Below are 13838 nucleotides of genomic sequence, written 5' to 3'. Positions count from 1 at the left end.
TTTGTGGGGGGGTATGTCTGTAGGTGGACATGCATGTACGATGTTTGTGGGGGGGTATGTCTGTGTGTGGACATGCATGTACGATGTTTGTGTGTGTGGTATGTCTGTGTGTGGACATGCATGTCCTTGCTCCTGTGGACATGTACGATGGCCTGAGGCTGACTGAGAAGTCTTCCCCAGTTGTCTCTCTGCCTTTCTGAGACAGTCTCACTGAACCTGAAGTTTGCTGTTTCAGCGAGGGTGGCTGGCCAGGAACCCCAGAACCCACTGTCTCTCCCTACGCCATCCCTAGCAGTGTGGTCTCAGATGCACACAATTCTACGGATCCAAACCCAGCTCCACTTTGCCCACTGAATCTCAGCTCCTGTGGGAGGATGGTCTATAGGTTTCTGCTGAAGTATGAAAATATTTGCAACATAATTTCAAAGGATCTGAGACAGATAGAAAGCACAGGATTCCTATAGAATCCTATAGAAGAAAGTACACTGCTCTGACAGTCCACTTTCTAATCTCTCTCTCTCCCCCCCCCCCTTTTTTTCCTTTTTATTTATAATTTATTCATATTACATTGCAGTTGTAATCCCCTAACTCTTATCTTCCTGCCCCCACCCTCCCTCCCTCTTCTGCCCTATTCCCCTCCCCTAGACCTCTGACAGGTGGGGTCCTCCTCCCCCACTGTCCGGCCACAGCCTGTCAGGTCTCATGTGGATGGCCTGCATCCTCTTCCTCTGTGTGCCCACAGGGCCTTCTCTGCCAAGAGGCAGTGATCAAATCCTGGCCCCCAAAGTTCATGTCAGAGGCAGTCCCCGGCCCTTCCCCGGCTTCCCCTCAGGGAGAATGGACTGTTTATCGGCTACATCTGAACCAGGGGTCTAGTCTCTGCTTGCAGTGTCCTTGGTTGGTGCAGGCCCCCTGGGTCCAGATCCACTGGCCTTGATGGTCTCCTTAATCTGCTTTTCTTAATTGTTCTCTGGAACCTATGAAAAGTTTGCCCCCAGTGGAATCCTTCCTCAGCACATGAAATCAGTAGATGCTGCTATGTAAACATTATACTTATGGTTCAGTCAGAAATGAAGGCGCGATCTGGTCCTGGTATTTATTGCCTCTGTCAGAAAGTACAAGGCTGGGTCTAGGCATCCTAAACAAAATCTTAGCACAACCCTCAGGAAACTCCAGCTGCTCCATGAGTGGTGTTTTATTTCCTGTCTTCTTACCTATTTAGCTTTAAGCTTCTCACTACTGCTTGTCGTTTCCCCTTTAAGGCCATATTGGCACTCTGACCTGCTGCCTTTCCCATCATTAGTAATGACTGCCTCCAAGGCAGCCATAGCATCCTTCCCACAGCTAGGCTGGAACGTGAGCACCATGCTCCTGCAGGCCAAGTGTGTATACGTGTGTGTGTGTGTGTGTGTGATATGAGCACTGTGCTCCTGCAGGGGAAGACACCCCATGCCATGTGAGCTGCAGAGCCAAGTGTGTGTGTGGGTGTGTGTGTGTGTGTGTGTGTGATTGTGTGTGTGTGTGACACGAGCACCGTGCTCCTGCAGGGGAAGGCACCCCATGCCATGTGAGCTGCAGCACCGTGTGCTTGCGTGTGCATGTGTGCGCGTGTGTTTGTGTGTGTGACACAAGCACTGTGCTCCTGCAGGGGAAGGTACCCTGTAAGGTGCCATGTAAGCTGCAAAGCCGAGAGAAAGAGTGTGTGTGTGTGTGTGTGTGTGTGCGCGTGCGTGCGTGCGCATGCACTCACGTGTGTGTCCATGTCCCTACACCCTCACAAGCATTGTTCTGAAAGTGTAATGGCACATTTGTCTCCCCAGCAAATAAACTTAAGAGATGTATCTGTATGTCTGTCTCAAATGTGTACTTCGTTTGTGTTTTGTCTTCCAGCCTCGTTGACTGTGATCTCAGTAAGAGCTGTCTCAGGCATGGTCACTCTCTCCATGGCGGGTAGAATGCAGCTGACTTCTGCCATCTTCTACATCATGCTTGTTATCATGGTAGCCTCTTGTGTTTTCCAAGTCAAGTAAGTCAGTGTCCACAAACTGGATTCCTTCTCTGTGCAGTGGTTTAGATGACAATTAACATGAAGTCCAGTGGGTCTCCCGCTGCGGGGCCTCCAGCTTACCCACAGCCAGCATGCCTTGCTCTCTTTCTTCTTCCCGTCCAGTAGTTTGTGCTAAGCACTGCCTTTGTGTCTTGTACATTCTAAAGTGTGGCCGTGATCCAGCTAAGTGTGCTTGATGCTTCCCTGATGCTCTTCTGCTTGTAATTAATATCCATCGTATACAGGTTGTCATTAGCAATAAATCAAAGGGGCAGGTCCACATCCAGGCTCTCATTCTAAATATAGAAATGCATGAACCCTTCACCTCCGCCTCTTAGCTCATGCTCATTAATTGCCCAGAGATGGACAAAACCAGACGTTTGGCCCGGAGCAAAACCCTTTCCCCAGAATCTCCCTCAGACCCATGGGATTTCAGAATGATTGTTTCATGTTTCTCTTGGGTCCTAATACTGGTGACATGGAACTTTGTTAGTTCCTGCCCCCCTCCCCCAGCTCCAGCTGCTTTTATCACTCTCTCCGCTTGCACATTGTGACTGAACCTGTCTCTGCCTGATAGGCTCTTTTCAGTTAGCCAGAACATTCACCCCAAAATGCTACACAGAAGCATCAGCCCCACACCTAGAAGGAGGCGGCGGGGGGGGGGGGGGGGGGGGGGTAGTTGTCCTACAGACAGCAGCAAAGTCTAAGTCCTGTGTGTTGTAAGTAGGACCTGGGGCTGTGGCAGGAGAGCAACAGGAGAAATCCAGGCTTTTGTCTGTCACTTTCTAAGACTGAGTGCGTTTATCATACTTGAATATTGTTATTTCTCCACTTCTGTTGTCTGAATTAATCTGTATCACAGCAGCACCTTTTATGATATTAGTTCATTGTCCTTATACCATGCTTCATGGATTTAAAGTCAGACACAGTTGAAGGAAGACTGCATCCTGTCAATCTTGCATAACTCCCTCCACCATCACAAAATAAAAAGAAAAATGTAGTCCTCCACCTGTGTTCCCATTTAGCTACCTGAGGAGGTTTACTTAGACAAGTGTATTCACACATAGACCCGAGCATGCATGCACACATACACACACACACACACGTGCGCGCGCGCACACACACATGCGCACGCATGCGCACCTGCTTTATCCACAAACCCCCTTTTTTTAGTTATCCTAGACATCTGTTGCTCCTGATGGAGAGCGATCAAGTCACTTGTCACTTGCCCTACCTAACAGCAGTGCTTTTTGAAACCTCCCAGGTGACATCCATGCAAAGCACTGCTTTGTCACCACCAGAGTAGCAAAGCCAGTGTGAGAACCTGAGTTCCTGGTGGTGGCCACAGCGAGAAGCTTGGCTCCCACATGTGCTCTGCAGCTGGAGCACCGAGCGTTGCTTCTGAGATATTAAGCATTCCTTTGCTTCTCGGTCTCCTTTCTTGGCACGTGGCATGTCAATGGATAGCTATATGTTCCCAGATTGATATTTAACAGATTCTAGGCTCTATCCTAATGAATCAAACCCAGTGTGATACTGGTCCAGCAGCTTGAATCGTTTCCAACTCAAACTTCTGTGGCCTCAGAATATGATTAATTGCTTTTCATTGTTACTGTTGTTGGTTTAAACAGACCATAAAAGCTGACATCTGATCTCATACCTCAGATGCGTCTAAGCTATGACTGCTGATTGGAAGTGGCCTTTCACTGCACTTCCTTTCCCTTTGTAGTTGTAGTTACAGAGCATACAGTTCTTGAAGTTATTGTTAGCGTGTTACTGAGTGCTGCCAAGCCGGAGCTTCAGTAAATGCCATCTGCTCTAGGTTCCTGAATCAAGCCACAAAACTCTACACGATGACCACAGTGGTGCCAGTCAACCATGTATTCTTTACAACCAGTGCCATCATCGCAGGTGAGTCCCGGCTTTCCACGGTAGGTGAATCCGTCCCCGCCACAAGTACAAGATCCTCTCAGAGTTGAAAAGGAAAACAAGGAAGCTGTGGCGCCTGTGCCCTCAGCCTCAGGCAGTATCTAGTTTCCTCCATGGTCCTCTCCTTTGTGCACGTGCTCCCTGGTGCTCTCTGCTTCCTGAGGCAGCTCAGTTCCGTTCCGGGATGACTCTCATTAACCCGAGAGTTCTAATGACCAGAAAATGTTTCCTTACATCAGAGCTCAATCAGTTTCTCTATGAGTTCAAGATACTTACCTTTGTTCTACTTTCTCCTGCCTTCTGCTTGCAACTCCTACTAATCAAAGCGGCTGAAAATCCTCTTGCGTCTTGCCTCCAGGCCAACACCCTCAATTCCTTGAATTCATCCTTCTGTGCTCCTCATCACTTTAATGAGAAAATGGGGTTCCTGACCTAATTTACCACTGCAGGGAAGACCGGACAGACTTCCACATTTGCTATTTCCTCTCTTACAGCTCTTGGATTTTATTGAATATGTTTTATATTACAGAGATAATAATGCTAAGAAGTCCAAACTTTAAAAAAAAACTTGATCCAAATCAAAATACAATAGATTCAAGTAAATCATTTATACATTTGATAATGATAGGTCCTGGCTCAGTAGCTTATTGGTGTATTTGCCATTTTCTCATCAGGCCAATGCTATATCGCCCACATTGCCCTTGAATTTGCTATGTAGCCTAGGTTGGCCTTTACTCAAGCATCCTGAGTGCTGGGATCAGATGTGGACCACCAGTGGACAGGAATTTGGATTAATTCATACAACTTCTGTTTCCAAAAAAAAAAATTGAACCTAAAAGGAATGCTTAAAGAAAAGATTATATCCCAAGGCATCTATCTTGCTTAGTGCCTGGTGCTTTCTGGTGACAGTGAGAAAAGGCTGTGTAAGGTACAGCCTATATCTATCAGAAAATTAAAACAAAGTAGAAAGAGTTACAGGAATAACATATATCTAATAATCAATATACAGAAAAGTGTAAAAATAATTAGCTCCCTGAGCATAAGGCCTTTCAAGTAAGAGGGCTAGATATAACGCTCAGAACACTGAGCAGCCGATGAGTTAGTGTCGGAACTCTCTCGGGGTGAGAGCAGTTCATCTGAAGCTGTCTATAGAATGGCAGTAAAGCTTTGCGGTGGCCTCCCCTCCCCACAGCAACAGACATAGCTTCAGGTGGAACGACAGCATTTCCTTTCTACTGAGCTACGTAGTGTTTGGTTTTATTGCTGCAGCAGCGTGGACAAGGCTGCACGGCCACAGGTGCCCGTATGGGCAGGACCGCTCTCCAGGAGCTAAAGTCCATGGTATTTGTCAAAGACCTTAAAAGTTTCTATTCTGGTTCTACAAGTCAACAACAAAACCACAAGTGACCTGATTTTAAAATGGGCAAAGAACCTGTTTCTACAAGGAAAATATAAAATTGCCAACCAGCAAATGAAAATGTTGAACATCAGCAATCATGAAGGAAATAAAATGAGATGTCACTTCATACCCGCCAGAATGATGACTGTTGCTTTGTTTTGGTTTTTGTTTTGGTTTTGGGACAGTGTCTCTCTATATAATGCTGACTGTCCTAGAAATCACTATGTAGACCAGGTTGGCCTCAAACTCGCAGAAATCTTCCTGTCTCTGCCTCCTGAGTAGTGGGACTAAAGGAACGTGCTACCACATCCAACCAAAGACTGGTGTATGCTTGTACATCTGTGTACCAGAAGAAGGCGTCAGATCCCATAGGATGACAATATAGATGGTTGTGAGACACCATGTGGGTGCTGAGAATTGAACTCTAGAAGAGCAGATAATGCTCTTAACTGCTGAGCAATCTCTCCACCCCTAGGGTGGCCACTATCAAAAACAAAAAAACAACAAAACAAAAACAAGTATCAGCAAGGACATTAGAATGTTGACTCCTGTACCACCAGTAAATGGAAAAAATAAAAATATAAAGTGATATAGCCATTATGGAAAACAGTATGCAGTTAATCAAAAAAAAATTTAATTATTGTACAATCCAGTATTCTATCCCTGTGTGGATATAAAAAAAAAAATGAGCGCATACTATAAAATACTAGTCACCCTTAAAGAGCAAGGGACTTCTGCCACCTGCTCCAGTATTGATGCAACATGAGGGCATTATTAAGAGAATCAAGTCAATCACAGGAAGAAAGAAAGAAAGAAAGAAAGAAAGAAAGAAAGAAAGAAAGAAAGAAAGAAAGAAAGAAAGAAGAAGAGAAAAGAAAGAAGAAAAAGTGAGCTCATCTACTTGTGTCAACTCCATAGAAACAGAAAAAAAAATGGTGGTTACCAGAGATGGGGAGAGTGCAATGTTTGATCAGAATACAGTTTCAAGTTTTCTAAGTGAAAGACTCATCAGAGGTGGGTCTGCAGCATTGCAACACATTAACACTGTCAAACGTTACACGTAAGAACAATTAGGATGGGAAATGTTATAATATGTATGTTCTACTGTATTTTTAAAATACAAAGTCTCTGCTTTCTAAAACAGAAATTCCATTTCCAGGAACACATTCTAATGACACAAAAGTTTCAAACCACTGGGGGAGTTGTGCACAGAGAAGTTCATTACTACTGGACTAAAGAGCAGGCCTGTAGCTACAGCTTACACACCCTTAGAGAAATCAACATTTCAGTGCATTGACCTAGATTGACAAAAACTTTAAAATGACTACAGAGAGGTACATTACAGTACAGGGAGTGCTTGGGAAATGTTCACCATATGAAATTTTTAGCAGAAGTGGATGTGGCTCATTCTGTAAGTGAAGAGGTCAGGTTGAACTGAGCGAGCTGCTCTTAAGAGTGGGGCTGCTCCTGCTTACCGTGGGGCCTCCAGCACCTACCACAGTGCCTCCTAAAAAACAGGAAGTTCTCTGCCCAGCTAACAAGACTTCCACTCCCACCCCCCACACACGGCTAGTTTCAGATGACCCATGATTTAAAACCTTTCTACTTAATAAAAGCTCTACAGAGTCTCTGGGGTGACTTAAATGACTAAATCATTGAGACTAACAGGGAGCAACAAGAAGCTCCTCAGAGCAGAGAAGACACACGTTTTCTTCCAGTGGCCTACAGGAGAAAACCAGAGGGAAGTGGGAGGAAGCTCCTGAAGGAAAATGGAGGTAGGGCAACATCAAGTTGCCAGAGATTTTTCTAGTGCCCATATGGACACCTAGCCAGACTTACAGAACACAGGATATAGCCGTTGGGATAGCATGGCTGCAGCAGACAGTCTGGGGTAGACCCACCATGCCAGTGGCCTCAGGATCCACCCAGACTCTCAGGGGAGGTTTACTGACTCCTGATAAAACCATACATAGAAAATGGCCACTGGAGTTTTGTTCCCTTGCATGTTCCACAGAGAAAACCTGGACGGAATAAGACATTTCTGCTACAGTGCTAGGAAGACAGCTCAGGCAGTACTACACCAGCTGTAGCTGTGATGACAGAGGCTCACTAGCTAGCCCACCTGGCCCAGTTGACAAGCTCGGGCCGATGAGAGACCCTGTCTCTAAAAACAAGGTGGTGGACAGCTCCTGAGAAAAGACTCTGAGGTTATGCTCTGGCCTCTACACACACGGGTGCATATGCACACACATGATTTTGCACACATACACAAATACATACATATATAGACTAAATTAAATTTCTCCTTACAAAAATGATGTTGGTTTTATAACATTGATAACATGGCCTACAAGCCCATGGAAATTTTTATTAATTTATTCAGATTACATCTTAATTGTTATCCCCTCACTTGTATCCTCCTGTTCCTCCCTCTTTCACCCTATTCCCCTCCCCTAGGTCTGTGACAGAAGGGGACCTCCTCCCCCACCATATGGTCACATCCTATCAAGTTTCATCTTGGTAACCTTCCTATTCTTTCTCTGAGTGCCACCAGGCCTCCCCACCAAGGGAAGTGGCCAAATATGGGGCACCAGAGTTCATGTCAGAGTCAGTCCCTGCTGTCCCACAACTGTGGAGAATGTCCTGTCCATTGGCTAGATCTGACTAGGGGTTCAATATTTGCTGCATGTATTGTCTTTGGTTGGTGCAGTAGTTTGAGCAGACACCCCCTGAATCCAGATCTGCCTGTCATGATGTTTGTCTTGTAGGTTTCTCTAGGACCCCTCTGTATCCTTCTATTTCCCCCATTCTCCCATATTTCCCTCACCTAGAGTCCCAATAGGAAGTTCCCACATCTATCCTGATCTCCTGGTAAGTGAGGACTTTCATTGGACCTCCCTTTTGGGCTAGTGTCCTATTATAAGTGAGTATATACCATGTGAGTCTTTCTGGGTCTAGGTTAACTCACTCAGGATGATCATTTCTAGTTCCATCCATTTGTCCATAAATTTCAGGATTTCCTTGTTTTTAATAGTTGAGTAGTATTCCATAGTGTAAATGTACCACAGTTTCTTTATCCATTCTTCAACTGAGGGACATTTAGGTTGTTTCCAGATTCTTACTATTATGAATAAGGCTTCTATGAACATGGTTGAGCATATGTCCTTATAGTGTGGTGGAGCATTTTCTGGGTATATTCCAAGGAGTGGAATAGCTGGGTGTTAAGGAAGCCCTATCCCCAGTTTTCTGAGAAAGCACCAGATTGATTTCCAAAGTGGTTGTACAATTTTGCACTCCCACCAGCAATGAAGGAATGTTCCCATTTCTCCACATCCTCACCAGCATGTACTGTCTCTTGAGTTTTTGATCTTGACCATTCTGATGGATGTAAGATGGAATCTCAGAGTCATTTTGACTTCATACAGAGTCTTAAATTAAAATACTGAATGCACATTTGAAGGAAAATCACACATAGAAAAAAATGCATTAACACAAATGTTTTAATGATGTGTTGCTATTATAAATGTCCACCTACCCTAAAATTAACCTTGTTCTCTTTTCTTACATAGGCATTATATTTTACCAGGAATTCCTTGGTGCTGCTTTTCTCACTGTATTTATATATCTTTTTGGGTGAGTAAATGTTTCAGAGGCAAAGTATGTGAAGTTCTATTAATTTTGTATAGGATTTTGGCATCATGCCTGAAGTATAGAAAATTGGAACATACTATAAGAAACATGTTTTTCAACTTGCTACCCTACACAAGGCTCTGTGCCCTTGCCTTTGTAGCTTGTGTACTCCATTGAGAGTTCTGAAACATTGGAGATTTTCAGTTCCAGACAAAATCACAACAAATCCATTGGTCCCTGTGGTTACTCCAGAGCCTTTTAGTAGGGTATCAGGCCAGTCTCTCCTTTGGGAGCATTTATGTTTGATCTCAATTTGAGAAACATGGATGCCTTTTGGATCACCCAAATTAAAAGGCCAAGACTGTGGTAAATCCCTAGTTTTAGACTTAATAGCTTCAGATTGGTAGCTGCACTTTCTGTCTTAAAGTGCCCAGTTTGGCCCCTTCTAGAGACTCGATGGGTGTCACAGTTAACATTGTTGGCAGACAGAGAGCCACACCTTGATGATGTGTTGCCAGTGAATAGCCACTTCCATTGGCTGCAAGCACACCCCATCAATGCTTAGCCACTTCCATTGGCTGCAAGCACACCCCATCAATGCTTAGCTACTTCCATTGGCTGCAAGCACACCCCATCAATGCTTAGCTGCTTCCATTGGCTGCAAGCACACCCCATCAATGCTTAGCTGCTTCCATTGGCTGCAAGCACACCCCATTAATGCTTAGCCGCTTCCATTGGCTGCAAGCACACCCCATCAATGCTTAGCCACTTCCATTGGCTGCAAGCACACCCCATCAATGCTTAGCTGCTTCCATTGGCTGCAAGCACACCCCATCAATGCTTAGCTGCTTCCATTGGCTGCAAGCACACCCCATCAATGCTTAGCCACTTCCATTGGCTGCAAGCACACCCCATCAATGCTTAGCTGCTTCTTGAGCTGCTGTTCAGCATGACCATTGTTGTGCAAACTTGAGCCTAGTCTATTTTCAACATAGGAAACCATCTATCTCGAAAATTCAATTTCATAAGACATTTGGGTGCGGCCAAACTTCTGGGGTCTGGAAACTATGACTACTCTTATGTCCAAGGACAATGAGATTTCTTAGAAAATTAAAGAATAACTTGTTTTGTACTCATATTGCATGCCAGTAATGGGTCTGGGCATGCATGGATAGAAAACGAGACCTAGTGTCTACCCAAAGGGTTTAGAGCCCGAATTAGCCTCCAGATGGTGAAAACCTGGGGCAGAGATTTATTGGAAACTTCCCAAGTCTTGGTTCTGGGTATAACTATTACTGGCTGTAAGAATGAAGACTAGTTCGAAGCAGTTTACCATAAAAAATAAAAATTGGGATATACAAGGCGGGTGGAATATGTGTCGTCATGTGGAAGTTGGAGTGCTGCCGTTTAGCATCACAGCCTGCTTCAGGTTGCTGGGCTCTTCATCCCGTGTTCCTTACAGGTGCTTTCTCTCGTTCCTTGGAGTATTTTTGGTGACAAGAAATAGAGAAAAGGAACATCTACAACAGCCTTTTATTGATTTTGGGAATATTCCTGGTAAGAAACAAAGATATGAATGATATTTTTTTCTTTAATTTATAATAGATTATTCTTGGGCCTGAGATGGTTCAGTGGGTAAAAGTGCTTACCACCAAAACTGATGACATGAGTTCATTCCCTGGGATTCACATAGTAGAAAGAGATAACCAACTTCCCACAAGTGTTCTGACCTCTGTGCATTCTGTGTATATACACAGAAACAAGTAAATGTAATTTTTAAATATAAAAAATGTATTCTTATAATTAATCATCATTGGCATTATTTTGGATGTTAACATGAAAACATAATTTTTACTCAAGAAGTGTATTTATGAAGCCCAGGGAGGTATGATGGTGATAATGTACAGAATGTCGCTTCTGCACAAAACAATGAGATTGTTGAAGGAATGACCAGGCTTCCTCGATGTGGGTCACTTGGACGATCTCATTACTGGGTTTTCTTGAAGTGACAAAAGACATGAATTCATGGGGAATGACAGATTCCTGGCACCTACAGGCCTACACCTACACCTACACCTACACACCTACACCTACACACCTACACCTACAGACCTACACCTACACACCTACACCTACACCTACACCTACAGACCTACACCTACACCTACACCTACACACCTACACCTACACCTACACCTACACCTACACCTACAGACCTACACCTACACCTACACCTACACCTACACCTACACACCTACACCTACACCTACAGACCTACACCTACACCTACACCTACAGACCTACACCTACACCTACACACCTACACCTGCGGACCTACACCTACACCTACACACCTACACCTACTCACCTACACCTACACACCTACACCTGCAGACCTACACCTACAGACCTACACCTACACCTACAGACCTACACCTACAGACCTACAGACCTACACCCACAGACTGATGTTTCGGATGCTGAGGAACATTGCTCCTGAGGAAAACAAGGCAGCTTGTTCACTGTGGTGCCGATAGTGACATCACCACAATCAACAGAATATCAACACTCCCTTCCTCACCTCATTCATGCAGACTGGGCCAACGAATATCGTCTTCCCAATGCTCAGTTCCACTGAGAAACAACTCACCTTGGGCATGCACAGTACACACCAGAGGCAAAATCAACCTGTCTTTACTGTCTTCCTGTCCTAGCCCCACCCGCCCACTCCCAGCTCTGCTAGGGATTTGGGGTCATCTATAGGTTTCTGAGCAATAGTAGAGATAGTTTTGTCCACCATTCTACTAGCATCTTGCCTTTAAAGCAAAAATCATTCAAGTTTCTATAAGATAGAGGGATGACTTTGGTATTCTCTGCCATGTGAGCCACCGAGTCAGGAGCAAGTACCCAGTGGCAGAACTGAGCCTTGTGGCAACAGTGCTCATTATGGCTTGTTTAAAACCGATTTTTTTTTTTTTAAGAAATAAAAATGCTGGAAAATAAAAGGGGGTATCATGTTTATTTTCTCAACTATTTTCCACTTCACAGAGCCTCGAGTATAGGATCTGCAGTGGCTCTTGAAGCTTCTGGTCCCTGTTTTCCTCTGTTGTTACATGGATGTGGGGAGAGGTCTGCAGACGAGTAGCTGAGTTGTGTGGCTCTCCTGATGGCTCCAACCTGTTTCTGTGCCCAGTGTAGGGTGGGCAGACGTCATGTGGACAAGTGTGTGACCACATGACAAGTGCTGTGGGGTTTTTGTGGGCCTTTTCTTCCTTGACGTTTTATCTTTTTTCACTGGAAGGGTAACCACATAGTATTTTTTTAAAAGACATAAACTGTGGCCAGAACTGAAGAGAAATTATTAGGATGTTTTTATCTTTAAGAGCTCAAAAGGTCTTTTATGATTATTATCTCCACAGGGAAACAAATGTTGGACAAAATACAACCAGATTCAAATGGCTTATCCTATGGAACCTTGCCTGGTGGAAGTGACTCGACAAAGAGCCAGAGTGGAGAGAAGAAAGAAGCCTAGCATGCCGAGAGGGATGGCTGCTGGCCTGTTATTCAATACCACCTTTTTAAAAAAATTGCACATGTTCAATTTGTGTCAGCAGCTATTTCACGCTGACATATGCGCGCACTCGACTCAGTCCCCTCCCCACTGTGGACAATCAGAGCCTTCCTAATCTCTAACAGTCTAATGCTTTCATGGAATGTAGCTCAGAGTACTCCCCACACCCTGAGCCTCTCCCTAGCGATCATCTAACTGGCTGGATCTTAGTGAGAGCCTGGCTGCTTGAGCAGGAATGTCACACAAAAATGTGCACTTGAGATTTGGCCATAGAAGGCATAGGCTGCTTCTCCATGTGGCTCGCAGAGTCAGCGTGTTGGCTTCAAACACGCCCACTAGTGCCTCAACCTTAGTCTTTAAAGAGAGGTTCGCTGGCACTCAGCCTCGGCCATCTACCTGTTCCCTGTTAGCATGGCAACTCATTGTTTCAGAAAACCAACCCTGTTAAAAATCTTCCTTTGAAAATAAAGGGCCTCATTAAAAAATAGAGTTTACAAGTGGTATTCTGTGATAGCATATACTAAAAACTCAAAAGACCTGCTACTGGCATTTTTTTAAGCCTAAAAAATGGGAACATTTAAGGCATATGACTGTGCTCACCTCTGGCACATGCACTAAAATTCAAACAATACACATATCATCATAGCCCCTGTGCAAATATGACACACAAAGTTATAAAGTGTTAAAAATGCACCAATATTTGTTTTTTTAATAGAACTCTAGAACGGTAGCATTTTCTCCAGCCTTATGGTCCTATTATGTTTACCTTCAAACTCAAGAAAAACTTTGTCATTAGGCCTTAAATTGTTACAGACCCTATACTTTATCGGGTGAGTTTCTCTGTCTTAACTTCCAATACAAGTCTCAAAATGGCATTTAGTTTCTTAGGATATTCACATACTACACACTGTTTCTCTTCCCAAGTCCTCTGAAGTTTTGCCAGATTTTCTAGAAAAGGAAAAGCATGATTAGAGAACTGGGTTTCAGCTCCTTGACTCCGTCCATAGGAGATAGCCAAGCAGTCGAGCGTGAACATAGGATGGCCTGTGCCTCATATGGCTTCGCTGCAACCACTCACCACATGTCTCCTAACATGTGTTTGCACACAGAATCTAGAGTAATGCTTTTCCTCATGCTATACCTAATACTTAAACAACGAGAAAAGGGAACGTGTTTATTATAACCAAATAATAAGGCTCGTCCTTAATGACATTTTTAAGACCTCAGGTCACTCAGGCCATGCCAGCCCAATGTCACTGAGG

General features: G+C 44.3%; 1 protein-coding gene across 2 annotated transcripts in view; it reads left to right on the top strand.

The window, feature by feature from the left end:
* Window positions 1-12988, top strand: part of Nipal2 (NIPA like domain containing 2) — a 95518-nt gene extending 82530 nt beyond the window's left edge. Inside the window, exons 7-11 of one of the 2 annotated variants that reach the window (XM_051159465.1) lie at window positions 1891-2026; window positions 3870-3958; window positions 8945-9008; window positions 10468-10562; window positions 12425-12988. In XM_051159465.1, the coding sequence (XP_051015422.1) occupies window positions 1891-2026; window positions 3870-3958; window positions 8945-9008; window positions 10468-10562; window positions 12425-12537 (497 nt within the window). In that variant the 3' untranslated portion in view covers window positions 12538-12988. The remainder of the gene's footprint in view (window positions 1-1890; window positions 2027-3869; window positions 3959-8944; window positions 9009-10467; window positions 10563-12424) is intronic. The other variant, XM_051159466.1, reaches the window with a different exon arrangement.
* Window positions 12989-13838: the final 850 nt, after the last annotated feature.

The sequence above is a fragment of the Acomys russatus genome, chromosome 17 (assembly GCF_903995435.1).
Source record: "Acomys russatus chromosome 17, mAcoRus1.1, whole genome shotgun sequence".
Classification (NCBI taxonomy): domain Eukaryota; kingdom Metazoa; phylum Chordata; class Mammalia; order Rodentia; family Muridae; genus Acomys; species Acomys russatus.
This window is presented reverse-complemented; position numbering and strand designations above follow the sequence as displayed.